This window comes from Dendrobates tinctorius, unplaced genomic scaffold, assembly GCF_039654945.1.
Source record: "Dendrobates tinctorius isolate UK_male_01 unplaced genomic scaffold, ASM3965494v1 ptg000009l, whole genome shotgun sequence".
Lineage (NCBI taxonomy): Eukaryota > Metazoa > Chordata > Amphibia > Anura > Dendrobatidae > Dendrobates > Dendrobates tinctorius.
Window position 1 is genome coordinate 9,890,398 of NW_027361677.1, and position 17,427 is coordinate 9,907,824.

At 40.9% G+C, this 17,427-nt stretch overlaps 1 protein-coding gene across 11 annotated transcripts in view; it reads right to left on the bottom strand.

The window, feature by feature from the left end:
• The window catches only part of WWOX (WW domain containing oxidoreductase), a 1,101,136-nt gene that overhangs the window by 955,002 nt on the left and 128,707 nt on the right, over positions 1-17,427 (bottom strand). For all 11 annotated transcript variants that reach the window (XR_012233619.1, XM_073582662.1, XM_073582652.1 and 8 more), the window contains exon 6: positions 17,161-17,267. Coding sequence is in view for 10 of the 11 variants with exons in the window: in XM_073582662.1 (XP_073438763.1) it covers positions 17,161-17,267 (107 nt within the window). In the remaining variant the exon portion in view is untranslated. The remainder of the gene's footprint in view (positions 1-17,160; positions 17,268-17,427) is intronic.

Consider the following 17,427-nt stretch of genomic DNA (forward strand, 5'->3'; position numbering starts at 1 on the left):
ACTTTGCAAACAATACAAACACGGTAATGGGGGAAGAGGTGGGTAATTAACTCATTTACAAGAAAACATATTTGCATTTTATTTTTTTATTATTATTATATCCTTTAAGTTTTTTTTTTAATTAATATTTTACTTTTCTTTTAAAGTAGCTCAGATTGTTACTTGTGAAAAAAGCAGGAGCCTTGGTTAAGGAGTAAAACAGTAATTATTCTCTTTAGGGGGTTATTTTATTCTGCCGTTAGGGAATTAGAATGAACAGATAAGCAGAATTATAAAAGGAGTCATGTAAAAACATTAAACGTACAGTAAACACTTAGCCGCGTATTTACCATAAAGCCGCCTCACCTTCTTCATTAATAGAATTTATTATACGGGTGCTTTACACACAAGATAATTGTGGGAAGCTTTAGCATTTATAACTATCTCATTTTTACTTTGCTCTGGACAAGTTATTAAAGGAAATAAACAATGCCGGCGAGCAAGTATGCATGTGGTGAAAATAATGAAGTTTGCACAGCTAACACGGCCTGGCAAAAGAAGCGCAGTACAATTATATAAATCAACTACCAGGCCCTGCTGAGTATTAGGATTAAACCGCCAAAATACAGTAGGGTAGCTTATGGGATGCCGAAACAAGACATACTGCATCACAGACAGAAGCATTTGAATGGCGGAGTCCGTTGGGATCGCAAAACTCCAAATTGAAAAATCTTGACAAAATTGGGACATTTTGGCTTCTATTATTACTGATGTGGATGTTACTCAAAGGGGTTGTCCACTACTAGGACAACCCCTTCTCAATTGTTATATATCCCAATGTAAAATAACAGCCTACTCTCACTTCCGGGGCCAGCACCATTCCAACAACATAGGCATTGTCGCCTGACAATGTTATGCCACATGAGCTCTGCAGCCAACAAGGGGCAGCTTCAACCTCACTTCCTTAAGATGTAATTGACCTTTCAAGTGTTATGCACCTGCCTTGGCTCGACAGGGCTTCACCACCTTCCAGTATGGCCCCTGCCCTTTGCTATGCTCCATCTTAGGTTTTACGACTTGCTTATCTATTTATGGCCTACTAAGACTCCTATCGGAGTATTGGTATTAAGACTTCTAGACCTGTTTGTTTGTTGTACTCCTCTACCAGTTCCTGGCATGCATCTGCCTTGGTTACCTTGAACTTTTCTTTGTACTTCCTTTACCTGTCCTCCTGTGCGCTCCAGCGTTACATGTCCTTGCTCCACATGTGCCAGCTTGCAACACAAATGCTCAGAGACTGTGTGTCTAAGGTTTAATGGATCCACCTCACCGAATGAACCTAATACAGAGGATGCAAAGGATGTCAGGGAGCAGCAGCAACTCTTACTTCTTGTGGGCGTCACTGTTGTCCAAAGGAAGGGCGTGTGAAGTGGCCAATGATTGGCTGCAGAGCTCATGTGACAATACACTGTCAAGCAAGCCCTGGGAGACCAAACACTAATGTAGCTGGAAAGTCGCCAGCGCTGGAAGTGAATATAGGCTGTTGTTCTTTGACACGGGGGAATAAAACAATTGAGAAGAGGTTGTCCAAATAGTGGATAACCCTTTTAAAGTTTGTACTAATTTGTAAATCCAGTCACCAGACATGATATACCGGTTTTAAGTGTGGAAAACTGTGCAACAGCCCAAGGGCATCATCAGAAGTGAGGCCTCCAGAGAACAGAACTTTTAGAAGCAACCTGAGCATAGAGACGAAAACCATTCTGCTTCACAGCACATTGTAGCAGTCAGACAGAGCACCCAACAGAAGGAAAAACTGCTACCTCCTGGTATGTTTATGAAGTTTTCTCATACTAGCAAATTGGTGGAAAACGATCATATCTTGATAAACTTGTTTACAGAATTTGAAAAAAAAATAGAGATGGTAACACTCTTTCATTAACGGAAGTGACTTAAAAGAGTGTTTCTACCTTGGGAGGACTGAAAGATGTCATGCTCAATTTTTCCTAATGGGGAGCTGTGGGGAAATTCAATATTTGCTGCCCAACTTGGCACAGATTACAGAAAGTAACCTGGTAGGACAGACTATCATCCTGGGATCTTTCACTCAAAAAGAGACTGTCAAAATCAAAATTAAAAAAATAACAAATAGGATTTCAACTTACTGCTACCAGCATAAACTGCAGTTTTTTAATGGATTAATTTAACCACTTGGTTAAATTACCACTTACTATTCCCATCAGGATCAATCACATTCCCATTTTTTATATGTCAATCTGTTTGCAATTATCAATTAATCACAAGGGAAGATGCGTCAAAGCAGAAGGCATTCTGATGTGCCTGGAGCAAAACTAAACAGTGTGCGACAGCTGTGGTATCAGATCTGCATACGTACAGCTGTGCACACATGATTCACGCTATAGATTGGGGGTGGGTGGTATGTTTCTCATAGCCTTCAAGACCCCCTACTTACTCTGAGAGATCAATACAACCCTGTGAAAGTATGACACCGTAAACAACACTAAGCGTCCCACCTGCTCCGTCAACACAATGTTAATAAATACATAATCAAAATGAGGAGTCTACTCGTGGAATTGTGCTAAATCAAACATTTCGGGACATAAATAAAACTTTTGACATTTACTACTAGAATTTTAAGGGTTTCCTATTAAAGGAGTGTTCTCAAGTTGAAAAGTCATTCTCCATCCACGTGACAAGAGAAAACTTTACGAACGCCAGGGACCCAGTCAACATGGTCCACTCTGATCTCGAGAAATGGAGCTCTGAAGAGCCACAGCTGCATGGAGTGGTTGGTGTCATGATCCAGGCCGGGATTTGTGTCCTGTCTCTCATTCCTGGGACTCTGATCATGTCAAGGGTTAACTTTTCTCTGCCTCATTCTGGCTTCAGGCTGGCTATTTTTCTCCCCTGCATCCTGTAGGCGGTGTCAGTTATAGTTTCTACCTACGGCGTGTGTAGCTGACTCTGCGTACCCTGATTGGTCCTGCTGCTTTTGCTGACTGTACCCGTGTGTTTATTCCCCTCTTCCCATCCCGACTGTGTTCTCCTTTTGTGTTTGGACTCCCTGGTACTTGACTTGGCTTGGACTCTGACCTGCTGTTTTGTTTCTGGTCTTTGGCATATCTGCTCCTGACCGGTACTGACCCTTTTGGCTTGTTTCTGACTCTGTGTTTGCTTTTTCCTTTGGTACTGACTACAGACTAATATTGACCCGACTTGTTTGACTATTCTGCTGCCACCTGGTGTTGGCGTCGCTGCTGTGCTACAGGTCTGCTCTTGCTGTGTGCAGTCTTCCCTCCACTCTATTGCCATCTAGTGGAGCTTGCTTCTACCTGCATTGCAGCAGCATGACATTTGGCAATCATGTGCACATCTGATCCATTCATTCTTAATGGGAGGAGCTCCAGAGATTGGCTGATCTTTGGCACTCCTACAGAAATAAATGGAGAGGCAGTGGGCATGATCGACTTCCGGTTCACTCAGATGAGGCTCTGAGGAACGGTGGGGACCATTTTGGTAATTCCCCAAGCGATGGGAAAGGTATTCCCTATATTTTGGATAAGAGATAAATTTCAAACGTGAGAAAACTCCTTCCAGATACAAGCCTCGAAAACGTACAGGCACAATACTTTACTATAAGGAACCTAACTGAGCATTCTGATTGGCAGTGTTCTCCACAGAGCAATCCTCCATGTGTAAACCCTTCTGCACATCTATGGTCATTCTCCAGGACAGGGATCCTTATAGTGTTGCCTGAACACGCAAAAAGGCAACATTTTGGATTTAGGGACAGAAAGGGGTTTGAAACCCTATTGCCTTGTCCATGCATGATCGTTGCCAGAGGCTAAAAAATTTCCAAACAAAGTTGACCATATGGATGAAGTGAGTCTACAGTTTTCACACACGAGAAACGCAAACATAATTAGGCTAATAATTAGAATAATTTCCTAAAGGGAAAGTCTGGTCACAAGATACTGATTACATATTTTATAGAATAGATCATCGATATCAGATTGTTGGGGATCTGACATCTATTCTTCACCGGACAGTTGATATAAACTCTGGCGGTGGCTGGATTCTGCACTGCGTGGCCCCATTCCATGTGTGACACCCCTTGCTGAAAACTGCAGAACAGCTCCTAAGGATAAGTTTAATTAATATCTTGTGATCAAAGAAACATTTTAATTATTCTAATGGTTTGATATATGAAATAACCAATTATGAAAAAAAAAAATATTTTCTGGTACTCTGTCTGGAGAGGTTTATGCTATGTGTGTATGTTTGGTTCCTCACTGATTGTGAAGTGAATTGCAGCCTGCATTTGTTACTTATCTGTAAAATGGGCTTGTAGGTATGCCAAAACATGACCAAATTTTACGCTATCCTCCCCCCATGTGATCAGTTGGTACCTAGATTAGCATTCTTAGACCGTACGTACAGCTCTCAGCCCTTTTAGCTATATTTTCCAGCAGATATCAACTACTTTACCTCTATACAATACTGTATTTTCATATAAAACGGAATCCTAGTTAAAAAAAAAAAGATCATTGCAAAATATATATATAAATTTAAAAATTATATATATATATATATATATATATATATATATATACACACATACATACACACACATACAGTGTATATAAAATAAATAATAAAAACATTATAAAAAAAGCTAAATAAAAATAAATATATACCTGGTCTTCCAACCGTGAATATAATAAAGATAAAAATTAGAAATTATACTAACATTATGGCTGAAATTAAATATGCAGGAAGCGCAGCTGAAATAATAATAATCAAAAAGTGCAGCACTGTTAAGAAAAGAAAAAAAAAAGAAAAAGACGGGCGATCTAAATTCTCTGTGTGACAATCAGCTTAATAAAATAACTTTAATTAATTTAAAATGTCAAGTTTTCCATTTGTATAATCAAAATAAATCTAAATGAATTGCTCTGGGGTACGTTCAGACAAGGCTGCGCATCGAGTCCCACTGACTGTGGACCTAACGCTGCAATAACTCCGCACTGTATATCCTTTCTTTCTGCGGAGAATGTAACAAATCTCCTTTATGATTTAGATCCAGGTTTACAGCGGTTTTCAAACAGACCATAAAAATTATAACATTGAAACTGTATAAACAAGCAGAACAGTGTTTTTACTGTAAAACATGAATGTAGAGTAAATATTTGTCTTTCTCTTCTCTCGGCATCCATAATGAGAGCAGAAAATTCATGCCATATGTTTAGATCGCAATGAGAAACAGAAAGGATTTCAACAATTCATCCATGTGAATGTCGGGGAAACTGCGGCTACGTGGGACGGTCCCGTTTTTGTTTGCCACGGTTAACTCTTGCTGTGCCCAAACTGTGGTGCATCCTCAATACGGTGCTTGGTATATATATGGAGACTCAAAGAAGGAATCAAAATGCTGTTGTCCCTTCATGCACCCTACTGACCTACTATAGGGTCATCCGATGGTGGTCAGCCTTCCAAACTCACAACCAAACCGGTGCTGAGATATAACCTTCTGGTAATTTCCCAGTTGCTGCAACATGACGTTTAGTATTTGGGACCCAATCTAGTTCCATGAGTTTCCCTTTAATTAGCGAAAAATTCACTCTTCTGGAAAGTTTAAGAAAAAATTCCAAAAGATAACAGTTGTCCGATGGTGGTCAACCTTCCAAACTCCCATCCAAACCGATGCCGAGATTTAACCTTCTGGTAATTTCACAGTTGTTGCAACACGACGACATTCAGTATTTGGGACCCAAACTAGTTTCATGATTTGCCCTTTAATTATCTAAGAATTCACTATTCTCGAAAGCTTAAGAAAAAATTCCAAAAGATAACGGTTGTCCGATGGTGGTCAACCTTCCAAACTCCCATCCAAACTGGTGCCGAGATTTAACCTTCTGGTAATTTCCCAGTTGTTGCAACAGGACGACGTTCAGTAAATGGGACCCAAACTAGTTCCATGAGTTGCCCTTTAATTATTGCTAAATTCTCTCTTCTCGAAAGTTAAAGAAAAAATTCCAAGAGAACATTGGTGGTGATCTAGGACCTGAGACTCCCATCAACTGCTTGAAGGAAGGAGCTGTAGTGAATTTCCAAAAAGAAGAGCTCTCGCAGCTCCTGTCGGCATCTTCCAACTTTATCTAAGAGAAAAGTTGTGGGGACTATATAGTTTGTGGCCCAATGGTCCCTAAGGAAAGCCAAAAAAGTTTGATGGGGGATGAAGAGTCTTTTGGCTTACCATCTATGTTAAGATATGTACTCAATTCAAGTTTTTTTGTACTTCAGTTTCACATTCGTTATGGTTTTTGTATTTACCCGGTCAATTGGGTAAGTCTTCTTTTAGCTGGTTTTTCTATTTAAATCTGTAATTCTGTATTAGTACCATGACTAAGCACAGTTACGTCCGAACCGCGTGTTTTTTTTTTACTTAATGCAATGTTTTTACTGTATTTGGAACCTTTTACGCTATACTTATAAATTTGTGAAGTTTTAGAGCCAAAATGAGTGGATACATTCGTTTGCTTTGTCTGCATCTCAAGAAGGGCCAGCGCCACCACCTGGCGCACCTGGGCAAGTGACAGGGACTTGGGAAAACTCACCGTTAAGGACACCAGCACGTCATGGGGCCCGTGAGTCAAGGGACCCCCACCCACCCGCATCATACCTTCAACTGTTTCAGCATCCTGAATGCCGATACAGTTGAAAACAATGATGCGATAGGGAGCGTAAGAATCCCTCTCCCATCATTCCCCATCTGCATCTGAGCACTGTGATGTCTCAGTGCACAGGGCGCGAAGACGTCACAACTGCGCACCCTTTGTGCTGAGCAGTTCAGAGGGTCAGAAGATCATGAGGAGACCGGAGCAGCGGGGGAACAGGGAGAGATGATAATTTCATTATTTTTTTATGTATGGGGCATTATATTGGTCCATTATACTGTATGGAGTAATACATGGGGCCCATTATACTGTATGGAGAAATATAGGGGGCCATTATACTGTATGGATCAATAGAGGGGGCCATTATACTGTATGGAGCAATATAAGGGGCCTATTATACTGTATGGAGCCATATATGATGACTATTATACTGTATGAAGCATTATATGGGGCTCATTATACTGTATAGAACCATATATGGGGCCCATTATACAGTATGGAATCATATATGGGACATATACTGTGTGGAGCAATATATGGGTCTCATTATACTGTACACAACCATATATGGAGCCCATTATACAGTATGGAGTCATATATGGGACATATTATACTGTGTGGAGCAATATATAGGGCTCATATTGTACACAACCATACATGGGGTCCATTCTATTGCATGGAGCAATATTTGGGGCCTTATATACTGCTTGGAGCACTATGTGGTGCCCATAATACTGTTAATACTGTATGAAGCACTATATGGGGCCCATTATACCGCATGGAGAACTATGTGGGACCCACTATACTGTATGGAGGACTATGTGGTGCCCATAATACTCTATGGTGGACTGTGTGGTGCTCATAATACTCTATAGAGCACTATGTGGTTCCCATAATACTTTATGGAGGACTATGTGGAGCCCAAAATATTCTATGGAGGACTATGTGGTGCCCATAATATTCTATGGAGGACTAGGTGGTGCTCATAATACTCTATGGAGGACTATGCAGTGCCCATAATCCTCTATGGAGGACTATGTAGTGCCCATAATAATGTATGGAGGACTATGTGGTGCCCTGTTCATCAATTGTTAGGTGTCGTCTTGGTCTCACGATATCAAAATGTGACCAGAAAGATTAGGAGGACTGTTTAATGCCATATCGAATTGAACCCTGAAATGTATTGGGCTAGTCATGGATCAGACACCAGCTGTGAATTTAGCCATTAAGTTTTGATAAAATCCCTGTTTTCTCTTCTGGAGATCTAGCAGTGCTCAGAATAGTGAGCTCTGTACAACCCCGCCCACACCTCTGATTAGCAGCTCTCTGTATACACTGTGCGTAGGCAGAAAGCTACCAATCAGAGGTGGGAGGGCGTGGTTATACAGCTTATGAATATGGGGGACTACATGGCAGCATGTTTGCTGATGACAGACTCCCTTTAAACTAAATGTTTCAATGATATGGACGCAGTAGGATTTTTTATTATTATTATTTTATTGTGCATTTTGGCCTTTTTTGCTACCACTGAAGAGAAGGTACAGGAACCACGATCAACTATTTAATGTGTATGGGAAATGAATTTAATTTTTTTGTTCTACCTCCCATTCTTTTTTTAATTAAAAGCATGTATTTTGGGCTTAAATAGTTTAGGTTTAGGCAATTTGGTTTAACAAAAAATTTGCACAGTTTATATTTCACAGACTTGTTTCTCTGCACATTGCTGGCTGTAGAGTGAGTTAACTGAGAATCTGCAAGTGAGCTTGCTCTGGCATGAGAGTTTGTAACGCTTTTATTCATTTTTTTTCTTAGCTCCTATGTTCTTTTTTATGACAACTACCAAAGTTCAGCGCAACTTTGATGTGGTCTGTGGTCATAAATCAGCTGATAGAGACTCAGAAATAGACACGTACAAAACTTAGAAATCAGCCTTACACTCACCAGTACAGCTTCATGCTCTAAAAAGGCATTTCCTAGCAGAAACATTTTGCTTATCCATGAGACCTCAATAACTATGGGGCACAAGGCCAGTTTCTGACAGTGAAAAAACTTCACATATGGGTTTGACCTCCATTAGAATATATGGAGGATACAAAAAGCGCCACAGTTAAATCCACATAAGCTTCTAAAAAACTCACAAACCAGGGTAGGATGCCATCATCATTTTAGGGCGAAGCCTCATGTACAACCCTGTTGTTCATTAAAGAGAACTTGTCATCGGAAATTTACTTATTATTTACATCAGGTTTTTGCATTAAATTGTATTTTTAAAAATATATTTATCATTTTTTTGCATATCACAATCTGTATTAAAAGTAAAAAAATACATCACACCAGCCACTGGGTTTTTTTTTTTTTTCAGACTCTATCTTCATGTTATTTCAGGAAACAACACACGTACTGAAGCATCAGAAACAACACATGTACATAGCCAATCTATCATCTGTATTGAAGCAGCTAATGAGATCGTGCAAAGGGCATTGTAAAGGGAGGAGGACCTGGGAAGTTGCCTATTGTGATTGGTGGATCTTTACCTTAACAAGACAGCTGATCTGATCAGCTGTCTTGTGCCTCTAACAGCTGCATGTGGATCCGAGAGCCACCTGAGGCTGTTAACCGGTTAAATGACGCTGTCAGTCAGTGACAGCGTCATTTAACATGCACTGGCTGGAAGCGCGTCACAGATCCCACCAAATGATGCCTGTTACATGATTGTGGGGCGCCAATGGGTTGTCAGGACAGCTGGGGATCTGCACAAGAATGCCTGTCATTGTGAATCTCCTATGAACGCCGGTCCGTGGCCAGCGTTCATAGATCGTGGTTTTTGCTATTCACAGCAGAGCTGAAAATTCAAAACACCAGAATTACATTTTTAGGCCGCAGCAACATTGCAATAACAGGTGATCCAAACATTGTATCTGCCCCAAAATGGTAAAAATAAAACATAAGCTCGGGGCACAAAAAATAAGCCCTCACCCAGCCTCAGATCACGAAAAATGTAGACACTACGGGTCTCGGAAAATGGCAAAAAAAAAAACAATTTTTGTTTCTTTTTACAAATTTTTTTTTTGCTATTTAAATAAAAAAGAGCCTACACATGTTTGGGATCTGCGTACTCATACTAACTGGGAAAATCATATTACCAGGTCAAGTTTTAGCATTTAGTGAACATGGTAAATAAAAAAACCCAAAAAACAATGGTGGAACTGCACTTTTGGGCTATTACACCGCACTTGGAATGTTTTTTCACGTTTTACGGGGCATTCAAAAGTACAACTCGTCCCGCAAAAAAAAAAACCTCAAGCCCTTACACAGCCATATTGACGGAAAAAGAAAAAAAAAAACTATGGCTCTGGGGATAAGGGGAAGAAAAAAACAAAAGTAGAAAATCGTAAGCTGGAGAAGGGGTTGAACGATAGGTTATATTCTTACATATTAAACCTTAAAGCCGATTAAGCTCTGTACTGGAGCGATAAGTCCTACTTTACAAAGTATTGATATTTTATTCTTATTTTTTTTTCCCCTCCTTGGTTGCTCGAAGGCTTTCCCCACCCCTCAAGATGAGATTTAAGTTAGACAATAGCTTTCTGATTAAAAAAAAATCACAGTTTTACTGTTCTAATTTCCTTCTTTTCAGAGCGTGCGATGTCGAAACAAAGCTGAAGGTGTGATATTAAAGCTTGATCATGCGTGAGCATTAACAAAAAAAAATAGTGAAAAAAAAAAAAAAATACTGAAAAAAAAAATAAAAAAAATAAAAAACAAAAACACAGAGACAAGGCAACAAAAAGATTGGGGTTTGCATGACTCCTTTCCTGTAATCACTTACTCACAAACGCAATGATTGTGTAGAACTTTAGCCATATTGTCTGCGATGGTGGAGTGAGCACGACGAGGCTGGCAATTAATGGAATAGTTCGAAGAGAAGGTCTGATTTTTTATTTTTATGTTTTTCCGCCCCCTCCACTGCTGGCTAATTTGTTAAAAAAAAAAAAAAATCTTCCTGCATATTAGTAATAAATTCTTTTCCTTCAATATCTTCAACAAAGTCTATCTAATGCCAAGAAATGACCACTTGAATTACGAAAAAAAAAAAAAAAATGTCAATCAGGATTTTTTTTTCCGACCTCCATAATCATACGGGGAAAATAAAAGAAATAAGAAAAATGTTCCTCTGTTAACACTAATGAAATCTATATTTTACAGAATAGAGAGGAGTAACGTAATAATCTGCTCTCGAGGATCGACTGATTGACGGTGAAATCGTCTAGAATTGCCACTTATTCGAAGAAACCCAGCGTTCTTCACTCGCTGTCACAAATATTTTTACAGACGTTCTCGTGATATTGAAATAGTTTCATCCTTTTTTTTTTTTTTTTTTTAAGGAAAAAATATTTTGTAGAACTAATAATAAAAAAAGAATAACCATTTAGTGAATTAATATATTGAAAAAATATATAAATTTTATATATGGTGGGCTTGTTATTTTTGTATTGCAGATTACGGTAATTATGAATTCAAGGGAAAAATAAACTGATTTTATCAACTGACTTCAATTTTTGGTAATTTTTTTTTTTAGAATTTTCCTAAAGCTGCAAACGCGCTCGAGATAGTTGTCGGCTGAATGTTCAATCGACAGATATCTGTCTCTCCTGACATCTCCATACACACGTACCAGCAGTTTTGTCAGGTCCAATTTTGGGGTTTTGTGTCAAATTACGTCCAATTTGCCATTTTTTATCGTTTTTTTTTTTTTTGTGTTGTTTCAATGCACGCAGAGGAAATACACATGTGTATAACAAAGCATGTGCAATAATTTTCTGGGACAAAAAATACTTCATTTTCTGGAAAAATTTCAAGGGTGCCAAGACTTTTTGCCATGACTGTATAGATAACACAGGATCCCGGCATTGACAATAGGTCAACGCTCAACCACCTCCAAATCCGTGGCTCACAAAGGTCTCAAAACTATTCCATAGAAATCAACAAATCATCTCCAGCCTACATTTTCCTATGGCTCTGCGGCTGCAGTAAAGAAAAATTCCGTAAAGCTGGTAAAAGACAGCATTCGAAACGCGTTGGTCATCTTTTCTATTCTTGTTTGGATGACGGCATTTTAGTGATTGAAGATAGTTGAAGAGAGCTTTGTTCATGGAAAGAGGGAGAGTCATCGGTAGAGGGGTTGAGATAAAGGAATGTTTTATATTTCCTACGCGTTTCGAATCTGGACAAACTTCTTAAGACAAAAAACAGTAATTGGTTGCTTTCTTTCTCTGGGAGCTGGAACAATTTTTGCCAATTTCCACTGCCGACAGAAGCCAAAATACACCGAAGAGGCACCTTTATCACTGTGTGTGCACATGAGGGTGCAGGGCATACGTTCTGTAAAAAGAAACGACTAACAACAAAGTTGCAAAAGCAAAATTTTTATGCAAGGGGGGGACCACCGGTCTGAGATACTGTCGGATAAAATATTGTCCAGACACAAGTGTAAAGCTCAACAAAGTCAATACTTGTGTTTGCACTCGAAGACGTAAGATTCTTCAAAGTGACGGGTCCACGTGGGGTGCAAAGTATGATGGTCAGGTGTAGTTAGAGCTTTCCGGCTTGGTAACGGACCTCGTTTACTGCAGCTTTGCTCTTGGATAATGGTGACACGCACACGGTACAGTCTCTACGGACATCCCTTTCTTCCTTAGAATCACAGAAGATTCAGCATGACTGCATCTTCTCTTCCCATCACTTCTCCAAACAATACCGTCTATGCGACCATACAATTTTTGCAATCCTCACTTAGGGTTAACTAACCTGTTAAAGTGACAGGCCCTAGCCAATCACCTACATGATCCAATCAAATACCATTGTATAACTGTAACATACACAAACACAAAAAAACCCAGAATATCTAGTAATACTTGTCAACTGAGCATCCAATGTCTCGTTGTTATGCTTTCGGGCAAAAGAACACAAAAGCATGAAAATTCCCTTTATATCTATTTGTTACGAGACATAAGATACCAGATAATTTTCCATCCCGATGGGTACAAAAAGGTTTTCGAGGAGAACACTATTTTCACTCCCGGAATGCAATGTAAATTTCCGACATCCTGTAATTAATCAACAGATTCTCTCCTGGCGATATATAGCGGGTAATCAAAGTTCAGTAATAACTTATTCTTTCTGCTCCAGCACTTGCATTTCATTTGTTTATTTTTGCAGTCTCGGAAACCTGAAGGACTGTCAAAGTGCCATAATATTAGCACAATAATCAAAGTTAATTAGCCCCTCTCAATAAACAACAACAAAGCCATTACAAGAAAAAAAAAAGAAAAAACCTCACTGATGGCTTAGTCTCAGTTAATCGGTGGACACAGGCAATTGTTTTCCTAAAGAGAAAGGAAACAAATCCCCTTAGAAGTGGCAAATGGCAGCGTTTTGAAAAGTACTTATAGACACAATATGCTGCCACTTAATGCTGGAGGCCTGGGAGAACGTGTATGAGATACGAGAGCCACCTGCTGCCTGAACAGATCTTGGCGAGGCTCGAAAAGCTGAAGGAACGGCGGCCCACTCTTTCAGTGCTGAATGGTTTGTAAGGGAATGAAGTAAAAAATAAGTATGTAATAATAATCTTTAATAATAATAATCTTTATTTATATAGCGCCAACATATTCCGCAGCGCTTTACAGTTTAACAGTTTCAAGACACAAGTCATAAGTAACAACGCTAACAATACAATAATTAAAGCAAAATAAGACGAAATAAGACGACCCTGCTCGTGAGAGCGTACAATCTACAATGAGGTGAGGGAGATACAGAGTACAGAGTACAGGGGTGTATATACAATGGTGTATTTACAATGAAGGTCCAGCCATCTTGCGGGAGTGAAGGATGGATGGAGATAGTGAATGGGCTACACACGCACACTTACACAGAGAATGACTTTGATTAGTGAATGTGATAGGCCGCTCTGAACAGGTGTGTTTTGAGGGAGCGCCTGAAACTATGCAAATTGTGGATAGTCCTGATTTCTTGGGGTAGAGCATTCCAGAGGATACGAGCAGCACGGGAGAAGTCTTGGAGTCGGGAATGGGAGGTACGGATTAGTGCAGAGGTTAGTCGAACTTCGTTTGCAGAGTGCAGCGATCGGCTAGGCCGATAGACAGAAATGAGTGAAGAGATGTAAGGGGGTGCCGCACTGTGGAGAGCTTTGTGGGTGAGAACAAGTACTTTGAATTGGATCCTATAATGAATGGGCAGCCAATGTAAGGACTGGCGAAGAGCGGACGCGTCTGAGTACCGATTACCCAGATGGACGGTCCTGGCCGCTGCATTAAGTATGGACTGGAGAGGGGATAGTCGAGTGACGGGGAGGCCAATTAATAGAGCGTTGCAGTAATCCAGGCGAGAGTGGATCAATGCAACAGTGAGGGTTTTTGTTGTTTCCATAGTGAGAAAAGGGCGGATTCTAGAGATGTTCTTTAGGTGTAAGCGGCAAGAGCGGGCAAGGGATTGTATATGGGATGTGAAGGAGAGATTGGTGTCAAACATAACACCCAGACAGCGCACCTGCTGCCGGGGAGTTATTGTGGTACCACCCACGGAGAGGGAAATGTCAGATTTAGGGAGGTTAGTAGACGGCGGGAGCAGAAGAAGTTCAGTTTTGGAGAGGTTGAGTTTCAGATAGAGAGCGGACATGATATTGGAGACTGCGGACAGACAGTCACTGGCTTTCTGTAGTACAGCGGGGGTAAGGTCGGGGGAAGACGTGTATAGTTGTGTGTCATCAGCATAAAGATGGTACTGAAAGCCAAATCTGCTGATGGTCTGTCCAATTGGGGCCGTGTAGAGAGAGAAAAGAAGGGGGCCAAGGACTGAGCCCTGAGGTACCCCGACAGCAAGAGGAAGAGGAGATGACGTGGAGCCAGAGAACAAAACACTGAAGGAGCGGTCAGAGAGATAGGAAGAGAACCAGGAGAGTGCAGTGTCCTTAATGCCTAGTGACTGGAGCCTAGAGAGTAGGAGATGGTGGTCAACAGTATCGAAAGCTGCAGATAGGTCAAGAAGAATGAGCAGAGAGTGGTCACCGTTACGTTTTGCTGTCAGAAGGTCATTGGTTACTTTGATGAGTGCAGTTTCAGTCGAATGTAGGGGGCGGAAGCCGGACTGTGAAGGGTCTAGAAGGGAGTGAATGGAGAGGTAACGGGTAAGGCGGGAGTAAACTAGGCGTTCCAAAAGTTTAGAGATGAAGGGGAGATAGGAGACTGGTCTGTAGTTGTTTGTGCAGGATGGGGTGAGAGCAGGTTTCTTTAGTAATGGAGTAACGATGGCGTGTTTGTAGGAGGATGGGAAAATGCCCGAGGAGAGGGAGAGATTAAAGATTGTAGTTAGGTGGGTTGTGACGACTGGAGAGAGAGACTGGAGGAGATGTGAGGGAATGGGGTCGGTAGTGCATGTAGTCGGACGAGAAGAAGAGAGGAGTCTGGAGACTTCTTCTTCTGTGATGGGATCAAATGTGGAGAGTGACCCAGGGGAGATGTAGGAAGGGATGGGAGTCACAGCACTTAGTGGTTGGGAGCAGATTATGTATTTCGAGATATAAAATAATCTCACGGGAAAATCGCCATAGCATATAAAAAATAAAGGTTAATAGTAAACTACCATTTTACTGACAGTAAAAGTAAAAAAAAAGTAAAATAAAAACGCTTCCATCTTTGGATAATCAAATGCCTGAAAAGTAAGGTCACATCTGTTGTAATTCCTAGACAGCTTCCAACATGTGAAACCACTTCTACATGCATTTTCCATAAGACGAAAGGTAGATTAGGGGACTGCCTAAAGTCATACAGGGTCAGAAATTTGGTTTAAAATGGGGATTCCCTTATAGTCCTGGTATTATAAACTGATTACCTAATTATCAGGATTGTTGTGCTAGCGTAGCAACTCCTCGGGATAATAGGTAAAGCTAAAAAACTGCAACTGGCCCTTCCGGTTCCTGTACGGACTAGATATCCTGACCTTAGTGGTTCCTGCATGAGCTGAATTAGTCCTAACCACAAAATAGAAAATGGCAACTTGGACCTAAGCTGCCTGAAAGGCCATCAAGCGCTTCACGCTTCTACTAAAGAACCTGAGAGCAGTACAAAGTGTGAATTACCTAAAAAGGTAAAGTGTGCTGAAACTGAATGGCAGATGGGCAGATGGGCGGTGGTGCGGGGGCTCCGCCAGCATTGGTGGAAATCCCGGAGCCCCAGCACATCCATCCCGGGCTGATTTGAAAATGGCCGCGCATAGTGAGATCTCGGGAGACGAGATGTCGTCCCGGGAGACGAGATCTCGTCTCCTGAGATCTCACTCTGCGCATATGCGCCGCCTCCGGCGGCCATTTTTCTGAAGCTCAATTCAGCATTACATTGCGGCCATTTTCCTGAAGCTCAATTCAGCATTACAATGTTGTAATGCTAAATTGAGTTCTAGGAAAATGGCACCCGCAGGCGGCGCAAGCGCAGAGTGAGATCTCAGGAGACGAGATTTCGTCTCCCGGGACGACATCTCGTCTCCCGAGATCTCACTATGCGCGGCCATTTTCAATTCAGCATTACAACAATGGAAGTAAAACGCCGGCGGAGCCCCTGCACCGCCGATCACCATGGTAATGCGCACGTCAGCGCAAAAAAAGCTTGCAGTTTTTTTTAAAAAAACGAGCGCAAAACCGCACAAATACGCATGATGCATTTTTTATGTGCGTTTGCACTGCGCACGGCGCAAAAAAACGCAAATGTGAAAGTAGCCTTACAAGGTGTGTTTTCCCAACAAAAAGATGTATATATAGAGAGGCTGTGAAGGATGCCTATTAATGGCAACTGTCACTGATAGAGGATAGTGTGAATCGATTCGAAGGACCCGGTCAGCCAACTATGCAAGTAGTCTGTGCCCATTGGACTGGAGCAAAGAAGCGTCTCCTCCCTGACGTCATCCACGGCTCTTCTTTTCATTAGCCAGTCTAGCACGACGTCAGATGTGTATCACGTCACAACGATGCTTTCACACCAGTATGGCTAATCAAAAGAAGTTAAGATAATGGTCAGGTAAGAGGCAATTCTCTAGAATCCTTTCCAGAGGCCACAGGAGGTCGATGGATTAGAGTGTGTGAATCGATTCGTCACAACTCTAGTCATCGTTGGTGCATGTGCTATCTATAGGCTGCCATGGTAAAAATAAGTATCCTGAGCGGTATGTTTACTTATTCTACTTTGGTGGACGGAGTATATTACGCTATTTCATCCTCTTTTTTAAGATATATACTGCCCTAATGGGGACCAAAAGAAATCTATCAGCTCCCAACTGCCCAATGGACATGTTTAGCTTACTCGGCATACGCAACCGGCTAAGCATAATGTGAATTGGATCAAAAACCTTTCATTATCAAAATGCAATATTTAATGATTTATAAGTAATAATTTATGGAAATTTCCTGACTTACCCATTCATCTATTATCTGCCGTTTGGCTTCATTTGCCTTTTGGAGGTTCCTGCATGCCAGAATTACCAGTGCACCATGAAGAGCCAAGGAACGTGCAGTCTCAAATCCTGTAGGGGCAAAAGCAAAAATAAGAATCAGGCCGTTGCACTACTTATGTTTTTTTAGTAAGTAATTGTAGTATAAAAAATATACGGTCAATTGCAATTAAAGGAATTTTTGATGTCATGTAAGCCACCAAGCATTGAAGAAACCCGATACTATAATTCC